At 38.9% G+C, this 19548-nt stretch overlaps 2 protein-coding genes and 1 long non-coding RNA gene across 10 annotated transcripts in view; 2 read left to right on the top strand and 1 right to left on the bottom strand.

Annotated features, from left to right (window-relative positions):
* Nucleotides 1-783: 783 nt before the first annotated feature.
* Nucleotides 784-4740, top strand: LOC134493037 (uncharacterized). The gene is made up of 3 exons (XR_010067539.1): nucleotides 784-2540; nucleotides 3091-3572; nucleotides 4618-4740. It is a non-coding gene; the product is annotated as an uncharacterized LOC134493037 (long non-coding RNA).
* Nucleotides 4741-5046: 306 nt separating this feature from the next.
* SLA2 (Src like adaptor 2) lies at nucleotides 5047-13852 on the top strand. 3 transcript variants are annotated; one of them, XM_063297264.1, is made up of 7 exons: nucleotides 5047-5217; nucleotides 6437-6533; nucleotides 7277-7363; nucleotides 7527-7630; nucleotides 9176-9325; nucleotides 10201-10333; nucleotides 10498-10613. In XM_063297264.1, the coding sequence occupies exons 1-7, from the start codon at nucleotides 5121-5123 to the stop codon at nucleotides 10523-10525; spliced, it is 696 nt and encodes a 231-aa protein (XP_063153334.1). In that variant the 5' UTR covers nucleotides 5047-5120; the 3' UTR covers nucleotides 10526-10613. The 3 variants fall into 3 exon arrangements, with proteins under 3 accessions (XP_063153334.1, XP_063153332.1, XP_063153333.1); XM_063297262.1 differs by lacking the exon at nucleotides 10498-10613 and adding an exon at nucleotides 13424-13852 and having other exon boundaries at nucleotides 5048-5217; XM_063297263.1 differs by lacking the exon at nucleotides 10498-10613 and adding an exon at nucleotides 13429-13852 and having other exon boundaries at nucleotides 5048-5217.
* Nucleotides 13853-14727: 875 nt separating this feature from the next.
* Nucleotides 14728-19548, bottom strand: part of PHF20 (PHD finger protein 20) — a 42703-nt gene continuing 37882 nt past the window's right edge. For all 6 annotated transcript variants that reach the window (XM_063297270.1, XM_063297268.1, XM_063297269.1 and 3 more), the window contains 2 exons: nucleotides 19303-19474; nucleotides 14728-16564 (listed from right to left, as the gene is read on the bottom strand). In XM_063297270.1, coding sequence (XP_063153340.1) covers nucleotides 16422-16564; nucleotides 19303-19474 — 315 coding nt within the window. In that variant the 3' untranslated portion in view covers nucleotides 14728-16421. The remainder of the gene's footprint in view (nucleotides 16565-19302; nucleotides 19475-19548) is intronic.

Here is a 19548-nt window from a genome sequence, read left to right on the forward strand (position 1 = left end):
TTTTTGGCAATAACTTTGTAGCCCTTTCAGCCCTCATGAGCATCAACAACTTTTTATGAGTTCTGCAGATAATCAATTTTGAACCATGACTTATTTCCACAAACTTGTAAGAAGTAGGTTCTAATGCTAGCAACCAACATTTTTTTAATAGAGAAGGGCCCCTCAAATTCACTCCCAGTTGTCATCTTGTTAACAGTATCATATGACTCATCCTAGCCTCCTGAGAGAACTGATTATGCTTGGGCTTTGCATACTTTTTCCAATAAAATCCATGAACCTGGCTCAATGTATTCAAATAAAGACAATACAGTATATTGTTCTGGGTGTTTGTGGAAGGACCAGGTGCCTGAGCTGATTATAAGCCCTGTGCTCCTTCTTCCCCCTCCCTCTTGGCCCGCCCTCATCAACAGGACAACCCAGCTGCCAATCAAACAAGTGTTGGGGAGGAGGGAAGGCAAGATGGCTGCCTGGGAGGTCTCCCACCACAGGCCTCTTGAGGAAGAGGCTGAATAAAGAAACCCAAAGTCTAGGAATCAAAGGTTTGTTTAACCACAATCTCTTTATTAATAAAACTAGATGAAGCCCTGATTACACTGTAGGTGTACAGGTGGTACTTGACTTACAACCATAATTGGTACCAGAATTTCTGTTGCTAAGCAATGCAGTTGTTAGGTCAAACATCACGTGACCACCGCATAGCAATGGTAGTTATAGTAGTATAGCTGGGCACAGCAGGGCCTGCGGGGTGCAGGGCAGCTGGGGCTTTGCACTGAGTGGCTGGCCATGGCATGGGGCTTGAGGTGGCATCCTCAGCAGCGGTGCTGGCTGTGCTGGGACTGAAGTAGAGGTCGGGGTGGTGGCAACCAGCTGAGACTGCTGAAGGGCCCAGGCCTCTTATTCAGCCCCAGCACTGCCACCACCGCCAAGGGATGCTGCTGTGCAGGGCAGCCAAACGTGCAGAGATGGGTGGGGGGAGTTGAAATGCCCCTGCAGTTGTAAGTGCGGGCAGGCTGCCAATTGCCGGAATTTTGATCCTGTGACCGCATGGACACTGCAACAGCTGTAACTTCGAGGACCAGTCATAAGTCACTTTTTTCAGTGCCATTGTTAACTTCAAAAAATTGCTGAACAAATGGTCATAAGTCGAGGACTACCTGTACTGTAAAATTACTGATAGTTCTAAAGGGTTCACCACTGCATGTTCTGATAGCGAGAGTTACATTCCAGCACATCTGGAGAATCCCAGGAAAGGCAAAGCTACACTTAGTATGCTTATCAATCACTTAAAGAAGTGCCCATAATCATTTGTAAATAAATTGTACAAGAACCTACATGGGTCCAATTAGAAACTGGAAATATAGGAAAACAATAGGTCATCAAATCGGTGGCATTTGCCTATGAACACAATGGTTTATGGTTTAATGTGACAGCCATTGGGAATGTACATTTCTCTTTGCACCTAGGAAAATAAGAGGATGTTTTTTCAAAAAAAAAGTTATATCCAATCAAAAGCACTTTCTTAATAAAAAAACAAATTTAATAAAACTGTCAACAGAAATAATATATGTAATAACAGGATATGTCATATCAGACTTCTGGATTCTTTTTATCATGTGTGAATCAACTTCTAATCTTTTATTAATGACCAGTCTCTTAATTACAGGTACATGTATGCACATATTTTCCTGATTTTTTTTCCCCTGCCTGCTCTCACACAACCTTTGAGTGTTCTTTATGCAAATTAAAAGCCAAGTTTGTTCTAAATGTGGCTTTTGAGTTCTTTGCATAAACTGTGTGTATGATTAATTATGCTGTCAGAAATCTCACTCGGCCCTAGTGGAATTTTTGTTTAATCATGGGGGGGGGGGAATCTCTTTAAATCACCTGATGTTGGCAGTCTGAGGGACTTTAACTGGTTGTTCATGGCTCCCATTCAAATTGCTTCATTAAGAATCTCAAATGCTCTAAAAAGTATGTTTGCTGCATGTGTGTTCATGGGGTTAAGTTTGGTTTGGCTTGGTTATCAATTAAGCTAAACCCCTTTTTTGGCGGGGGGGGGGGACAGCATTGCAGAGTAAAAGACCTATCTGAAAATAATTAGGCAAGATACTACTCTGGCAAGCTTTAACTGGGTTTAGATGTAGAAAAATGTAGAAGATACAAGAAAACCAACTGAGCAAGAACAGAAAATGTGTTAATGCCACTGATCTCTGGCTCCACCTCTTTTTCCAATCGTTGGTCTGGTTTTATGAGGAGCTTGGTGATGTGGTTTGTGCTTCTGCACACAGAATTGTACATGCGTGTAGTACAGCTAGAGATGATGATAGTTGTGATATAGGTCTATTTTTAGGCTACTCAGAAAGATAAGACCTCATAAGTGACCAGCAGGGACTGAGTAACCCCAAAGCCTCCAGTGACATGAAGAATTTAATAATAGCTTGCCAGTCAGAAGGTGGTGTGATGGTGGCAGATATTTAAACCCAAGTATGCTTCAGTTGCAATGAGTGCAAGTCCAGCTTTAAAAATAAATTAAGCCTAAGGTGAGAGTGAATAGCCTTCAAGAGAACTTCCGTTTTCCTCCTGTGTAAGAATATACCGATTCCTGATATGCACTAATCCACACCCTTTGGAATCTGCGTGCACTTTTGAAATTATTGAGAGCGTATGATGAATTCACCAAATGGTTGCCATGATAGACAGACCAGCCACAAATCATCCATTTACCACTGTCTTTACTTCTGTAACATTCTATTACCCCTTCCACCTTACATTTATGTTTGGGGGGAAAGATTTGCAAAACAAAACACTGACCAAGAACTTGTTTTTCTAACTGACTGGGTGGCTGGGTGGGTGGGTGGCTCTAACTGACTGGGTGGCTGGGTGGTCCTAACAGCATTCTTAGAAATAAAGGTGACTTTGGATTTTGCTTTGCAATGTGTCACTTTCTCATTTAATTTCTTAAAATAATTTAAAAACAAAGGACAAGGATGGCTATAGTATACAGTGCACTTTTTACCTAGTGCACTGAGCTGTTCTGAGAATGTTGAACACTATTATAGCAACATCTTTGGGATATAATTTATCATACAGAGTGGTATTCTGTGGAGAAAAAGAAAACTGCCATCAACCACCTTTCCACTACGTCAAAGGAAACTGAGCTGTTTGTGGTTCTTAGAATTTCACACTTCTCAATAACAGGCACTCACACCGTAAAAGCTATACTAGTGTGCCAGGTCGCACAGTATGAAAAAGAATCAAGGTGATTCTATTGCTTCCATTTTATTTTTTGCACCTGTGTACTGCCTGACAACAGTTGCCTGAAAGACTCCGCAGCAAAAGATCCAAACCAATAGAAGAATATAGAAAGTTTGCAGACAACTCGTAACATTTGTATTTTGAGAAACTTCCACTAAAGAAATAGGCTGGTGTTTCTCTGGAGCACCCATATGGATTGGTGATCTAGTTGGAATTGGAAGTTGCCACCAATTCCCAAAGCTCCCATATTGAAAGAAAAATTCTAGTGTCCTTCATCACCTTTGGTTTCTGAGGAGCTGGCTATGGTACAATGACAGGTGAGTACAACCCATTCTGGGTTAAATGAAAATAAGGGAAATTGTACTCTAGCTAGAATGTTTTTTAAATGGGGAAAGTAAAAAAAACACATGATCATACAAAACCTCATGGGCTGGTACAATTATTGCCTATTATTGTGTAGCAATATTTAAATTCTGTTCTGTACATGTCATGTGCCCAAGCGTGCTGCCGCTATTATTTTAAGTCATTTAGATCTCATATTTTCCGTATGTGTTGTGACTGTAACTCCCATAATTTCTAGGCTTTATGGAAAACTGCTTTAGACTAACACTATGCTTGTTGATGCTGTTCGCAGAAGTAAAGTCAGCACTCAAAAGCTTACAGTGTATGTGAAAGGAAACAACAGGATTGTTACATTTTGTGATGGTACCAGAAATAATGAAGTGGCAACCAAACTAGGGTGGATCAAGAAGCATTCTGTTCTGCTGAATCTGACATAGGATTTGGATGATGATAAGGGATGCAGCTAAAAAGATGTGAGCCATGAGTGTGCTAGGATCTAGGAATAGCACAGTGGAAGCCAGAGAGGTAGGATAAAGAAGACCACCATGAAACTCGGTACTTTTTTCAGGAAACAGCCATTAATTTTTAACAAATTCCAATAGGAGAAGCAGAGGTGCTTTTAGCACTGGAGATATTCCAGAAATTTTCTTATTCATTGGATTATGCTAGTAGCAGTTAAAGTTTTAAAAAACATTTTTACCAACATGAACCTTCCAGGATCAGTTAATTAGGTTCATGCCTTCCAGGTTACAGGGCAAGAGGTTTTTTAGAGAGGCAAATTCTCAGAAACAAAAGGCTTTGAGATGGAAGCCATCTTAACTATGCTACCCTAAATTCAGCTATATGGCTCATATTGGCAGAGCTTTTTGATTACATGGGGAGAACATTTAGGATTCTTGGAGTACAGTAAAGTTATGCCCTTTCTAATCAATGCGAGATGTGCTTCAAGTCTAATAGATCCAAAAGGTAAGGTTTCAACAAGCTCCTATATATATCTTATTCTCCTTATATATTGTATAGGTTCTGCATCTGTTCAACCATGATGTAAGGCAGATATTACTGAGCAATATTCATCATTCCATGCTGGAGAACTGGCCATCTTATTTCTCCATTCCTGTGTCTTCAGAGGTAGTTGCTTCTTGTTTGTGTGATTTAATACTTTCTCCCACAATACTAATAAAACACCTTAGAAGAACCTAGAAAATGACAGTTGTAACAGCATTTGGGTTCTTCTATATTTTCTTAACAGTCTTTGGGGATAGCAGTAGCAGAGCAAACCAAGGAGAGGTTGGTAGAGGTTTGAAACTGATGCAGCATAGAGTAAAGGGCAAGATAGAGGTTTACAGATTTGGAATGTAGAGCGATATTTAGCTTGAGAAAGGAGAAAAGTATAGCTATTACACATCTGGGCTGCAGGTACAATAAAAATGTGAATTTTATGTTGACAGTCCTTCTCTTCTGCCTTTTGTTGATAGGCCTCTCTGAGTGGTGTACTAGAAGATTGCTGTTAGTTACATATTGTGATGGGAAGCTTGCCCAGTAAGAGAAAACAGATTGCTACCCAGACAAACCCACAACTGAACACATGGCACAGCCAGAGCTATAGCGTAAGCCTGCCAGGTAGGGGTTATGCTGTGCTACCACCAGTCTGAGTCCTTCAACCATTTCTTAAAAGAGCAAAATAATAAAATAAAATAAAATAAAATTCTGTGCCCAGGAGTCAGTGTTGACTCCTGGTGACTGCCTGGACAAGTCCTTGCAGTTTTTTTGGCAAGACTTTTGGAAGTGGTTTGCCCTCCTCTTCTTCCTAGGGCTGAGAGAGAATGAGTGGTCCAAGGTCACACAGCTTGTTTTGTGTCTAAGCCAGGACTAGAACTCATGGTCTCCCAGTGAGAGAGCCAGTTTGGTTTAGCAGATAAAGATGCTGGACTAGTCCTCCCTTAGGCATAGAAACCAGCTGGGTGACTGTGGGCCTTTTTCTCTGACCCTAAACTGGAAAGTCAAAAAAACGTCCTGGAAGAATATACAGTTACACCAGTCATGAAAATGTTCCCAAGAAAACTGCATGGATCTGTCCATGTAGTTACTAGGAGACTGACTCAAAGGACCATAACCATAAAATTTTAAAATAAAAGCTGAAGTTTTATTCAGTAGCATTGGTAGTGACCACTCTTAAAAACAGAACAGCCAGATCTGGTAGCATTCTTAGAGAATGACATTATAAAATAAGTAGCAAAAATAATAATTACTAGTAGCTATAGCCATTAGGATGAGGAGTAGTCGTCATCAATTGTGGGTAAAACAGATGCAACGAACAGGTGATCAGTTTAAAAATGTTTAAACTAACAGGTAAGCTGTTGAAACTGAAGTGTTTGAAGTAGACAAGATGAACTGCCCTAGCAAGCAAGTTCCACTGACAATGCCTGGCTATGGAGAACGCTGCCTTTTTGCATTCTCATCAGAGTGCTTCAGCCACTGGGGGGTTGGGGGTGGGGGCAGTAAGGAAGAGTCTTCTTTCTTGATCTTGGTAACTGAGTACATTTGTTTGAAAGAGATGGCTGTTTAGCATCCTGGATTCAAATGATGTAGAGCTTTTAAGATATGATGAAATGTTCTGTCTTGACCACAAATGAATGGAAAACAATTTGATGTTGTAATAAAGTTGTTCAGTGTTGCTGGGAATTAGCTCCTATCAACACCTCAGCTTCTACATGCTAGTCTAGAGGAAGCTTTGAGATAGTCTTAAAATGAGACTATGTAAAGCACTTTGCAAGAATGCTTCAAATATTGGGAGGTTAAAAGTCACACATTAACCTGATAGTTTTTTTTTTATTTGCAGTTGCCAGCTCCCCTGTAGTTGTTGCAGTTGGTGATTTTCCTTCTGGAGACACAGAGCCAATACTAAGGATGGGGGAACAGCTGAGTTTGCTATCTGAGTGAGTATTAGCAGACAAGATACTATAAGGAACAAAACACTTGAGGCGTGCATCAAGCAAAGCAGTTACTCTTATGGTACCCATCAAGAGGGATATATTCTGGAGAGGTTAGGAAGTTCCCCACTGCAGGGTAATTCGATATCTTCAAAACATACACGTTCAGGCCTTATTTTGATTTCCATGTCTATTCTATATTAGCTGTCCAAATAATTGTGAATTTATTAGTTGTTGATTCTCCATTTTTCCTTTTTTTACATTTTACAGTATTGTGTTTATAATATAATGTTTAATGTGAAACACTGATATATAAAATTAAAAGCAGTATACACAAAATATGTAAATAACTAATAAAAAATAAACTAGGAGTCCTTATGGAGCTGGCCTGAATTATTTGAAGTCCTCTCTGAGTAGTGAGGAGGGCTAAATCAGCCTTTCTCAACTTGGTATCCTCCATTTGCATTAAGATGATAATTCCCCAAATTTCCACTTATTGTCTATGTGGTTGGTAAATCTGGGGATTGTAGGCCCAACACAACTAGGTTAAACTAACCCTCCTTCATTTATGCTTAAGGTCTGGGTTCTTTGGGTAATAATGTAATGTAGAGGGATAATTGCGGGGTATTTTTCTCAGGACAAAGCCTGTTACCTTACTAGAATTTTAGAATAAAAAGGGAACTTCTCCAAGAAGTATGGCAAATTTTTACTTGAGGTCATGGCTTTAAGTTATATTTCTTCTCCCGCAGAGAAGGTGAATGGTGGCAAGTCAAATCAATAGCAACTGGCAAAGAATGCTGTGTACCTAGCAAAAACATAGCTAAAATTTCACACAGGTAAGCAGTGTTGTTTTTCTGTATCTGAAGTCACATTACAGAATATTTGGGGTTTCTCTGTATCCCAAGAGATCCTCAAGCCTACAAGGAAAGTAGCTTCCCCCTTAACTTTCCCAGGACCTTTTTCAAAGGCAACTGACCCCTGCGGCATTCTTGTCTTCAGGTGGCTCTATGACGGCATTGATCGAGCAAAAGCTGAGGAGCTGTTGCTGCTGCCTGCCAACCAGGAAGGCTCTTTCCTCATAAGAAAGAGACAAGTGGGGAAAGGTATGGATTCTAAATAGAGGAATGTCCCGGTTCTGGAAGTGTGAGGGAATACAGGGTATTCCAAGTGTCCAAAATAAAGTATCTGCAGGCCCTGTCTGCTTTGGTTAGTAGTCCTTGAGGTGTCTGCTTCCTGACCTGGCCTACCTCAAAGGGCTGACACCTACAGCTGGTTTCCACAAACTCTCTTTTCCAAGATGGAGCTGGTTACCCAGCCCTGTTTCTGCCATTATAACTTGTAAATGCAAGATGTGCCTTCTTCAGGAGATTTACAGTTGACTTAGCATTTAGGTTTTTGAACAGGAAATTATAATTTTGTTTTTTCCATTCAGCTTGTTCCTGGATTTTAATCGTTTCTATCACTGTAGCTTACTTGTTCTTACCATGTGCAACACCCTGAGACTGATGAAATGAAAGCACACTTCTTGCAATAATCACAGGAAGCTGTGGCCTTAGTTCCTTAATTCTTACTGAGGAAGAGGAGGAGGAAGAGGAGTTCCTTCTCGTACCCGCTTTCTCCCTCTTACCCAGTTTTGGAGCTGGTACTGATTGCTTGCCTTGCTTGGCACAGTCCTTGCTGTTCCAGCAATGATTTTAGGGGCTCTTGGTAGTGAGGCCTCTTTCCGTATGTGAAGTTTGGCATATGCCAAGCTGCAAGCCCCTCACCCCCTCCACCAGGAGTCCTGGAAAACAAACAACGAAACCAAAAAGACTTGTGCCAGTGTTAAAGTGTATTAAACTGTGGTAGTAAACTGCAGGTGTTAGGCCATATACTTAAATATTACCCTATATATCAAAAGCACCCAACATATTAAAATCAAGGATGTTAAAGAAAAGTTTAAAATCCTACTCCAGAACAGCACTAGCTTTGTTCCCAAGCAGAGGTGCATTTTGATTTATTTAAATGTGAAAACCCTCCCTGCACCCTGAACTGCTACAGCCAAGAAAAAATGAGGTGCCTTGTGTCACTCTCTCTCTTCTTAAAAGGATGAAATGGAAATTATCGAGGCCCCAGTGACCCCATACGCCTTACCCCTGGGTCTAAATTTTTTGCAGAAGAGAATAGTTGGGAATTACAATACTTAAATTGCAGCACAGGCATATGAAGTAGCTGAATGTTCCTCCTCCTTTCACACTTTGCCCAAACTTCTTCCGTAGTGGAATTCCTAGAGGAAAGTGACCTTGAACAAAAGGCCGTGGAACCAAAGTCTTGGAGGAAAGGAGAGAGGGCAGAACATTGCCTTACAGGGCAACTCATGTGGTTACCATTTCGTACACGTGAGCTTGGCATGGCGTAGCTTGGCTTAAATCCAGTAACTTCTAGTTAAGGTTTGAAATTGCCCTTCAAACTCTTCTTCATCCAAGATACAAGACAAGTTTTAAGGATGCCAGCTCATCTCTAAATGTCAGAGGAAAGATTTCATTGCTTTCAGGATATGTTTCATAAATCTCTGAGGCAGCTGCAAGCAATATGGAATCCAGGGTTGGTAGTGGGTGGACTTGTTTCCTGTCTAAATATGCTACAGATTGTTTTACTCTGATAAACAGGTTGCTACTCCTTATCAATCAGATACACAAATCGTGCATCCTGGAATTGTATAAAACACTATCGCATTAACTGTTTGGAGAACAGCTGGCTTTATATCTCCCCCAGCCTTACCTTCTCAAGCTTGCATGAACTGGTGGACTATTATTCTGGTAATTTAAGTTTTTAAATCATTCTAGATCAATTAAAGGAAATGATACATTCTCTTCGGTTTCTCTCTGTGGCCATCTTCAGTAGTAACACACAGATAACTCTGTGTGTGTGTGAGAGAGAGAGAATGAGAGAGAGAGAGAGAGAGAGAGAGTTGCTTTACAGTCTGTTAGGCCAGTGGGCAAAAACTTCAATCCCTTGGGGATAGGGTGGAGATGACGAAGGAAGGATTTCACACTGCTTGCAAGGATTTCACACTGCTGGCTTCTTCTCAGTGAAAAATAACTTCTTTTGTTCCTCCATGCTCTTGATTTCAAGAGTACCATTTTCTATAATTCTAATTGCCATTCATTTTATAGTAATTTAAAACATGGAATCTGGGCAAAAAAATGTTGATGACCAACATTTGGGAAAGTCTGTGTTATGTCCTGTCATAACTTTTCAGAAACCTCCTATCAGAGAGAGTTTTGAGGTTAATGGAGGAGGAAGGTTGTTTCTCAGCACTTCATGTGGTCTCCTGTTAATTTGACTTTTACTTGGCACTAAATAGGTTATTCAGTGCAGTATTTGTGGACCAGTTCAGCTGTACTTGTCAGAAACAGTTCTGCCAATTGCTGTCTGTTTATTTTGTTTTGGGGAAGTCAGTAAGGAGTTGGTGAAAAGGCTTGGTCTGGACTCTGTTATGTAATCATGCCATAAGAATTGTTTTAAAAGATGGGTACTTTCACAAGACATTAAAGACACTTGTGTAAAAGAAGAAAGCTGTAGGAGCAACACAGTGACTGCTGCAGCTGTTTTTTTTACTGCAATAGGCTGTCAGAAAGTCATTCTAGGGTACATATGAAAACCTAGCATGTTTGTTTATTCTGCTTAACAGAAAGTAGTGATGGCTTATGTTGCTGTTTGAAGAAACCGTGCTTCATCCAAGGAACTAGTTCCAGCTTGTTTCATCATCTTTCCAAACCTGTGGAAGTGAAAAAATCTGCTTTCAACTGGCAGGAGATCAACAGGTTATTTTATTTTATTTTTATATTCAACCTACACTCGACCTTTCTCTATCAAGAAACTCAGGTAGTATGACTAGCTTGGTTGTTCAAATTTCAGTAACAAACAGACACTGTTTTGCAAAACCAAGTTTGCACCATTTAGGGATAACATTTATTTATTTAATTAGGCTTATATGCTGCTCCAATCATGTCTGATTCTGAGTGGCTTATGGACCTTCAAGACAGTAATCATATTAAAAACTAAATACAACAATATAAAAATATTAACAGCCCAAATATGTAACTTTCTATTGCTCCAAAGCTCAGTGCACTGAAGGAGCCATGGCCAAAAGAAACATTTTGCTGCTGTCTCAAAATGCCATGTTGGGAAGAGGCAGTAGGAGATCTGTCTTTGGTTGCCCTAATCTGAGCAAGGGTGACTACTGAGATCAGACTGTCATCAGTTTCTGCAGAGTACCTCCTTGGACAGGAGCAATTGGGAGATTATGTATATAGGGCTAGTCAAAGGGGGCAAGTCTATGGAGTGAGAATAAGCCTGTGAACTCTTTAGAAATATCTCTAATCCGGCAATACTGTGACTTACATTGTGATCAGATTCATTGAAGTCATAAAGAAATTGTGGCTATGTAAAATGATGTACTGTATCTAGTCTTCATTGAACAAATTAAGCCAATGTTCGCTGTCTTTCTTGAAAAAACTATGTAAAGCTTTAGAATAAGCAACTGATGGATTCTCCTTTAACCAATGGACTTCTTTTAAAACAGCTTTTGTATCTGTATACCAATGGACTTTAACCAATGGACTCAATCCCACACATCACAGGGAAATATTTTGGTGCATTCCTCTTTTCAGAACTCACCAATATTTTTTACTCCTTTGCAGAAACTGCTAGCTTCAGATCATGCCACAAAATTTCAGTTGGGTTAAGGTCAGGGCTTTGATTGGGCCATTCAAAAGTGAAAAATGTCTCCCCTAGAAGTTGTAGATTTGTGTGCTTAAGGTCATTGTGTTGCATGATACATTTTTGTTTAAACTCCAGCCCATAGACACTTGTAGAATTTGCCGGTACACTCCAGAAATCATTGGGATGTTCTTTTGTTGAAATGCCATGTTTTGTCTTTTCCAAATACCAAAAAGTTCCACTTTCAGTTTATCTATTTTCAAAAAATTGTTCAGTCTACTGGATTGTCCAGGTGGTCAGCAATTAGCTTTATCATCTTCCCATGCACACCGTTCTTCAGTTTTCTTTATAGCGGACTTGTGAATGCTGACGGTCAGTGCGAGAGTAGCCTGCCAAGCTTTAGCTATTACCTGAGGTTCCTTACGCCCTTGCTGAGTATTGAGCGTGACACTCCACATTCTCCCATTATACACTGTCTTCCCGACAATGGACTGATGGAGGCCAAGTCTTTGGAAATTGGGAACATCAAGAGCCCTCTTCCAGGTTGTGTAGAGATCACCTTTAATTAGGGTATGATTCATTTCCAAAAACCTGCGTTGTGAGGGGCAGAACTGTGATGCTGGCAACCAATATGACTTTTTAGAAGATGAAGGCCTATTATTTAATTATAGTTTGAATTACATTATTTGCTGTCCAGAGTCTGTATAGATTGGGACAGATTATATAGTACAGTCAGTAAATAAACTCACACCTGATTATCGTATCACTGATGTATGACTCCATGTACCCCTTAAGAGAGCTGATTATCCTAAGGCTTCATGTATTTTTCCAATAAAAACAGTGAATGTCCTCTCAATGTGTTTTATAAAAGCAGGATGCAATATACTGTTTTGGTAGTCTTTCTATTAGATGAAGCTGTGCTTACATTATAAGTAAATATTCTCTGGGATTATAGGTATTTCTTTAGGGTTTATAAACTGTCTCTCATCACTGTAGGACTCTAAGTTATTGCAAATTCAGAGCATTTAAGAAATGGCTAAAGCAAGCAGTGCTATTAAACAAAGTCATACAGTATGTTTGTTAGAAATGTTGATGGACTCATTTGGATTGATTTGGATTCAGACACTGGAATCTCCATTACCACTAGAAAAGATGGCCGTACAGGGTCAACGTGGTGCTTTTGAAAAAAGTAATGTTTCCCCTTCTTCTCTTGCAAAGGCTAACCTGTTCCCCCTCTCCAGCCCGCTAGAGCTGTACAGTTTGATGGTCCTGCAGCAGCAAATATGCACAATTAAATGCATACATGTCTGGGCCTAAATACTGTATAATGCTATTCTGAAGGATTGAATTCAGTGGGCTGTGAAGCTTTTAAAACAGAATCAAGCTACTTCACCATGGCTGGATTCTCACCACTTTCTCAGCTAGAAGAAAAACATGTATTTGAAGCAGATAGATTTTTTAAAAATGAATTGTCTCAGTGAAAATGAAATTCCATTTTAACACACTACATTGCAACAGAAGCTAATTAGGACAGAGTATCCCCAACAATCCCCAAGTATTTCAAGAACCTTGATTCTGGTAAGACAGCCTGATATAAATTTTATGATACAAAATTGTTTTATTGATAAAGTATATAAATGATAGCTATCTTGCTGTTCTTGCTATCTTGCAATATACTGATTCTTTCATTTAGACCTTGATTTAACCCAGCAGATGCAGGGGCATTATTCATTTTATTCAATGTTCTAGTACTCCTCTAAATGTTCCCATGACTTACGGCATTGGCAAATTGAGAGATTGTGGTTTCCATCACTGAAAGTGACCTGAAATTGGGCCTCCCCGTTTCTAGTTCAACAATTTAACCACTACTCCACACTGGTTCTGCATTACTTCAAGATCAATCCTTGAAACTAGTCTTTTCTTTGCAACTCCAGAATACTCAGTTGTAGCAGCAAGTATAAAAATACTGCAGAAAGGAAGTACTGCTGCTGCTGCTACAAGGGAAGAATCAACAGAGTTAGCAAAAACCAACCTTCCTGGTATACTAATGCAGAATATGCTGATAGCTGTTTGCCTGTTTTTATGGGGAGCATCATGCATTGTTTGGAACAAAATAGAAATGAAGTTATCCCAAGAAAAGAATACACTTTCTTTTAAACAAGCGTTGCTCAGAAATGTTTTCTTCTGTCTAGCTCAGACTTGTCGTCAAAGGATCCACTAACAGAAGACTCACCCATCAGTCTTGGCTTGCGAGAAGCAGTTAGTACTTACCTGTTTATGACTGAAGACCTGCCATTAGGGGACACACCTAACAGGAAAGGAAGGCAATCCAAAGACTTATAAAGCTAATATTGGAAATATTTCTGAAATATGAAGCTTGAACACAAGATCTGTTGAATTTGCAGTAGTTTTTATGTTGATTCAAGGTGGCTGTCCTTAAATCAGTGTTATCATGGTACACTTTTCATCTTTTTTCCAACCATGTGGGCTCATTCAAATATTGTGTCTGTATATTGTACATTTATGTATTTTGCTTACAGGCTTTACACTTGGTAACTCATAATTGACTAGTACTGCAAAAGCTGAGGTATTCACAATAAACCAAATAATTGTTTCACCAGGCTGCAGTGGAGCATTAATGTCAACAGTTCAAGAAGCAGGGAAAAATACTTTTCCTGATCTGAGAACAACAATGGTGGGGATGGAGCTGCAAAAAGTAGAATGGAAATACACTTGATCTATATACAGCAGCCACAAATGGAATATAAAAGGCACCCAGAAACCTATGGAAGATTTTGACTGTATTCATAAGCTGCTCTATATCATAATTAATGAAACCACAATACAGTGGTTTTATAACAAGTTAAAACCAAACAAACCACATTATAATGGAGCCCTTGGTGCTCTCTGAGTTTGTTTGCTTGCAGATGTTTCGTTACCCAACTAGGTAACATCACCAGCACTGATGAGTTTCCTAGCCGGTTAATGAAACGTCTGCAAGCAACCAACCAAGCTCAGCGCATGCCAAGGACTCCACAGTTCAACCCTTACCCACATATATTCTCTTCTATTGAAACCACATTATATCCTGAACAATCAGGAAACCAGTCCCAAGCCCAGAACAACAGAGCAGCTGCCCTCAACATTGAACTTGTCTGGCTTCCAGCTTTCCTATACAGTAGACTTCAGGAACAGGGAACCTCTGATCCTCTAGATGTTATTAAATAACTTCAGTATCCCTAAGCACTGGCCATGCTAATTAGAATTTTTGTCATTTGCAATTTGTAACACTTTGAAGGCTACTTATTTCTAAGCTCTGCCCTATGGTTTTTGGATTATCTTTATAAACGTTCAAGGGATATAGATAGAAATATAAGCTACTCAAGCCTTACAAAGTGTAGTTACTTATTTAGTTAAAAGATGGAAAGATAATTTTTTCAGGGATACCTTGTTATCTAGAAAACTCCCCATAGTATGTTATTGTGAGACAATCAAGTGTCATTTAACAATCACAAACTTTATTCCAATTTACTACAGCAAAATAATTTGTATCTGCTGTACAGCTGTTACTTATAACCTATAAGAGCCAATAAATTGGAGACAAATTTATTCCCTGAAATTAGTCTTGGCACAAAGCCTTTGTCAGAATTCAAAAAAGTGTACTAATTATTTTTGAATGAGATAAGCTGGTCAGAAAAATGTTACTTCTATGACAAAGACTACCTAACTGAAATGTACATAATTCTGCAGCATATAAACATTACAGATTTTTATTCATAATTACCAATTTGTACACTAAACAGGTCTTCAGCTCACAAATGTGCTTTAATTTTAAACTTTGGTGGTGTCAAAAACAACTCTAATATCAAGGTAGGAAAAATCCAACATTCAGAACACCCAATGCAAAAATATTCTATCCTGTCCACCTCAAAGTAATTTCTTGTCCCAGATGTTGTCTAACAAAAAGAAATTAGTGATGGAAATATGATCTGCAGGCAAATTATATTCTTAAACATATAAAATAGTTACAATACACCAATGTTCCAAAAGCTACTGTATAATGTAGCTTTAACATAAGCAGCATTTTTTCACTTTGATCTCACAAATAATGCTAATCAGAAACTAAAAGTACAAAAAGGGATTTCAAAAACATTGTTTAACATAATGTCCCATTGCCTTTGGGGACAGTACCTCATGCATAGACCTTGAGACTCTGTTATACACAAATATAAAATTAACTGATTCCCAAAACCACACTTTACAAGTATCTACAATGAGAACATTTATAATGTTGAAAAAGATTATGTTTCAAACTATAACCGGAATGGCAATTATTAACAGTAGGGAAGAAAACAACACCAGGACCATCACAGGCCATGGCTATATCTGGATCTGTAGTATGCCCTATAGTTTTATACCCTACCTTAAGGGTATGTCATCAGCACTAGGTCAGGGGAGGCACAGCACGGCCAGATTTAGAAATTCAAGAATGCACAGAAGTTCAACATAAATGGGTTTCCCAGTACCATGAGAGCCATGCTACAATGACATGATAAATATGGAAAATGATAATTTACTAGGAAAAGAAGTGCAACCAAATTGGGACCTTCTACTACATCTATTTAAAATAGTAGATTAGTTTCAGGTCATATATGCAAACCTCTTGTAACAGTTTACTATAAAATTCATTCATACTTGCTAGGCTTGAAAATAATATCTTCTATTGATTAAATACTGTAGTTATGCATGAACTATTAGAATAAAGTATGAGTCTTTTTAACGTATTAGGTCACTTAAATAAACTAGGCAGAATGTAATCTACAGCCCTGGATCGTGAATTATTTTTTGGCTCTTAGAACTTTGTTCTCCAGTGGCACAATTTTGTCAGTGTATATATGCAAAGAACATAAATGTTTATTTCAACTTGATACAAGGAATGAAAAGTCCATTGCCAGCCTGCTCCTAGCTTGTGAAGATGAGAATAAATCCCTTTCCATCATGTTAAAAATGCCTAGCAAAGGCCAACTGAACAAAAGAGAAGGGCACCCTCTTTACTTTTATGAAGAGGAACCCTTGCCCCTAAATAATTCCCTGAAGTCAGTTCCGCATCACATGCAACAAGCATGCTATTCCATTAAAGGAGAGGGGGCTCATCATGACAGGCAACAGCCATCCAGCAGAAATTTCGTATCATGTTGAACAGCAAAGTGCTATTTGTTGTACTTTGCCCAAGTCTGTGAGGAGTTGTTTTATACAATGCTTCAGTTGAGGAAGTCTTGCTAATGGTTCTGGTGGCTCCAACTCTCCAGTATAATCCAACCAACTCTCTAAAACTGTAAGAAAAGAAAAGGTACAATAATCACAAAGGCCTAAGTCACTGATAGCTAAATTTAAGTAGATTTGTATTAGCTACAAAGAGTTTCGGCAGAATAGCGTAATCTTTCCTTTAAAGGAATCAATTATTTCAGGTACTTTTTAATGGAACATATTAACTATCAAGCAATTTAAAACAGCATCCCAAATATACAGTGGTGATCTGTGGTAGTCTGTGCCCAATCAAAACATACATTTTGGGTATTCTGGTCTGAGCACAGAACAAATTGGCCTATGCATAGCACTGGAGTAGGGTAAGGAGCCAAGATGGATGGTGGCTGAGGGGAGGAATTCAAGAGAGCAAGGAAAGCCACTGGGAAAACTGGTGGGGTGAGCAAACTGTTTGGTCATGATGTGTTAGGAGCCAATGACCAATGAGAGGGAGTGCCGCCTGCCAGTCTTGCCCTACCTGGCCCCATCTGGGTTTTGCTTAAAACCTGGGATGACAAGACTGTTTGGCAGAAGGTTGAGAACACAGTTTCTTCCAGGTATAAAACATTCCTATTTCATACCCACCCTTAATATGTACTATGATTAGTGCTATTTATTCTTTTCATCAAAGACCAGAAAGTTAGGGATGAGCCACCAAATAGGGAAATTTGCAAATGATACCAGTGTATTCACGGTGGTAAAAATCAAAGGAGACTGAGGAGGTGAAAATGGAATTCGAGTCACTTGGTGGAATCTGAACTGGCCATGGCTATCCAGAAAACCCATCCTGGAGTTATGGTGGAATAGCTCAGTGAAAATATATAAAGCCAGATCATGAAAAACCATGTAATCAAGTATAGAAAAGACAATCAAAATGACATTAGGAGCATCTTCTGGTTTTTTTAATTTAGAGGGAAAAGAATGAGAACACGAACGTTTTATATAATGATGCTGTGCACAAAATACAGATAAAGGATGTTCATTTCTAGGGTTACCCAATGAAGAGAGATCAGCAATAGATTCAGGGCAATACACAGACAGCACCACATCTATAGAACTCATTACCATAGAATGTCTCAATGGCCATTTGGGTTTTAAAAATACAGAAACAGCAATAATGGCTATTCAGAACCTTCCTGAGCCAAAATATTCTAGTATCCCTGAATACTTCCTGGGAAGCAAGAAGTTACTGCCTTAAAGCCTGGCTTCTTGGCTTTCTAGCTATAGTGAGGTAAATGGAGGCATCTACTTTTCCAAATTTTGAAAGTAGATCACTGATGTGGTTCAACAGGGTTATTATTAACTTTTTTGTTTTTCATTTCAAGTATTTATTGGCCCATAGTTTTCAAGCTATAGTATTTGGAAACTGCATGAATTTACTTTAACTTTATTTAGAAATGTTTACAGATACCTTAAGTATCTGTTTAGTAGAAGCACTATCATCAATCAATCAATCAATCAATCAGAGAAACCAACTGAGGAATCACAGGAAAATAAGTCCTGCAGGTAAAGGATATGAAATCAGAGACTGCTGCTTTGCTCCATGTAATTTTCAAGGCATACTATACTAGAATGGTTGGATAATATACGTATCATGTATATAAACATCTATCAAGAACCATTACAGAATCTGAGTCAGGTCACTGCCACATATTTTGGGAATATATGTGAGATTGGTGTAGTGGTTTAAGGACCCAGCCTAGAAACCAGGAGATTGTCTGCCTTAGGAACAAAGATAGCTGGGTGACTTTGGTCAGTTACTTTATTTCAGACCTAGGAAGAAGGCAATGGCAAATCACTTCCAAAAATCTTGCTAATAAAACTGCATGGACCTGTCCATGCAGTTGCCAGGAGTCAAGAATGACTTGAAGGCACGTGCATGCACACGCACAGAAGGTTATGACTGATGATAAAAGAGCATAAACCTCAGTATAATGATTCCAGCAGTTCTACAATTTGTAAAGAGTACCTATTAAAATGAAGGCTTAAATCTTCCTTGAAGCATTACAAATTCAGTTTACATCACAATAATAAAACAGGCAACTGCATTTCAGAGACATTTGGTTGCTATAATATATAAGCACCTTTCTTCAGTACTGATCATCCCTCTTTTAGCTACAATAGCTATAGAGCACCATTCTCAACCTTTTGAGCCTGGAGGAACCCTTGAAATATTTTTCAGGCCTTGGGGAACCCCTGCACATTCAGGCTCAAATACAGGCCAGAAGTTACAAAATTATTATATTCATTTCATGTGTAGGCCTTTATATATGCATTAACAGTGTTCTTAAACTAAAAATGAATGAAACTTACCTCTTTAATGTGAAGTTGCCTGAATTTGAAATAATTTTTTAAATAAATCATGATCTCCCAGGTGACCCCTAGTGTCCTCTCACGGAACCCTAGGGTTCTGATCCACTTTAGAAGACTTGCTAAAGCAGCTTTTGGTATCAGCCTGCATATTGATTGTTTCAACCAACCTACTGTAATGTTTGAAAGGCACCCCACTATGACTAATGAGGAACTCTTCAAAATTTCACAATGTGTCTATGGACACAGGAGTGATTGGATGATGAACTCCAATACGTCATCAGAAAGATGTAAGGGAAAACATTGCCCCGTTCAGGAGGGTTCTAAACTCAGTTTATCAACCTGATATGATTATGAATCTTTAATAGACAGATTCAATGTAAGAAAAGGAACACAAGAAAAATCATTGAACAGATGTTAGAAAGTGCTAAAACTTGTAGCAGGAAAAAGCCATTACCATCTAGTTCCTTTTCAATTAAATCCATCCTATGAGTAACTTCATCTTGCAGGGACTCAACATGGGTTAAAAGGTTAAGCTGCCACTGCAGCTGGGAGTTCATAATTCCATCCTTGTCTTTTTCAAGCAGTTTCACTTCAGTATCTTCTTCTGATGTGATTTTTTCTCTTACCTAGAAAAGTGCACAAGTTAGTAATTCTTATAAACAGTGAACAATTTTAAACAAAAATGTGTAATTCCTAATAT

This window comes from Candoia aspera, chromosome 3 (genome assembly GCF_035149785.1).
Source record: "Candoia aspera isolate rCanAsp1 chromosome 3, rCanAsp1.hap2, whole genome shotgun sequence".
Lineage (NCBI taxonomy): Eukaryota > Metazoa > Chordata > Lepidosauria > Squamata > Boidae > Candoia > Candoia aspera.

What these genes read in the sequence shown, in the direction of transcription:
- SLA2 (XM_063297262.1), top strand. Translation starts at nt 5,121, where the DNA reads ATGGGAAGCTTGCCCAGTAAGAGAAAACAGATTGCTACCCAGACAAAC. An exon ending in CTATAGCGTAAGCCTGCCAG is followed by an intron (nt 5,218 to 6,436) that starts GTAGGGGTTATG and finishes TTTTATTTGCAG; the next exon opens with TTGCCAGCTCCCCTGTAGTT. An exon ending in AAAGAGACAAGTGGGGAAAG is followed by an intron (nt 7,631 to 9,175) that starts GTATGGATTCTA and finishes TCTGATAAACAG; the next exon opens with GTTGCTACTCCTTATCAATC.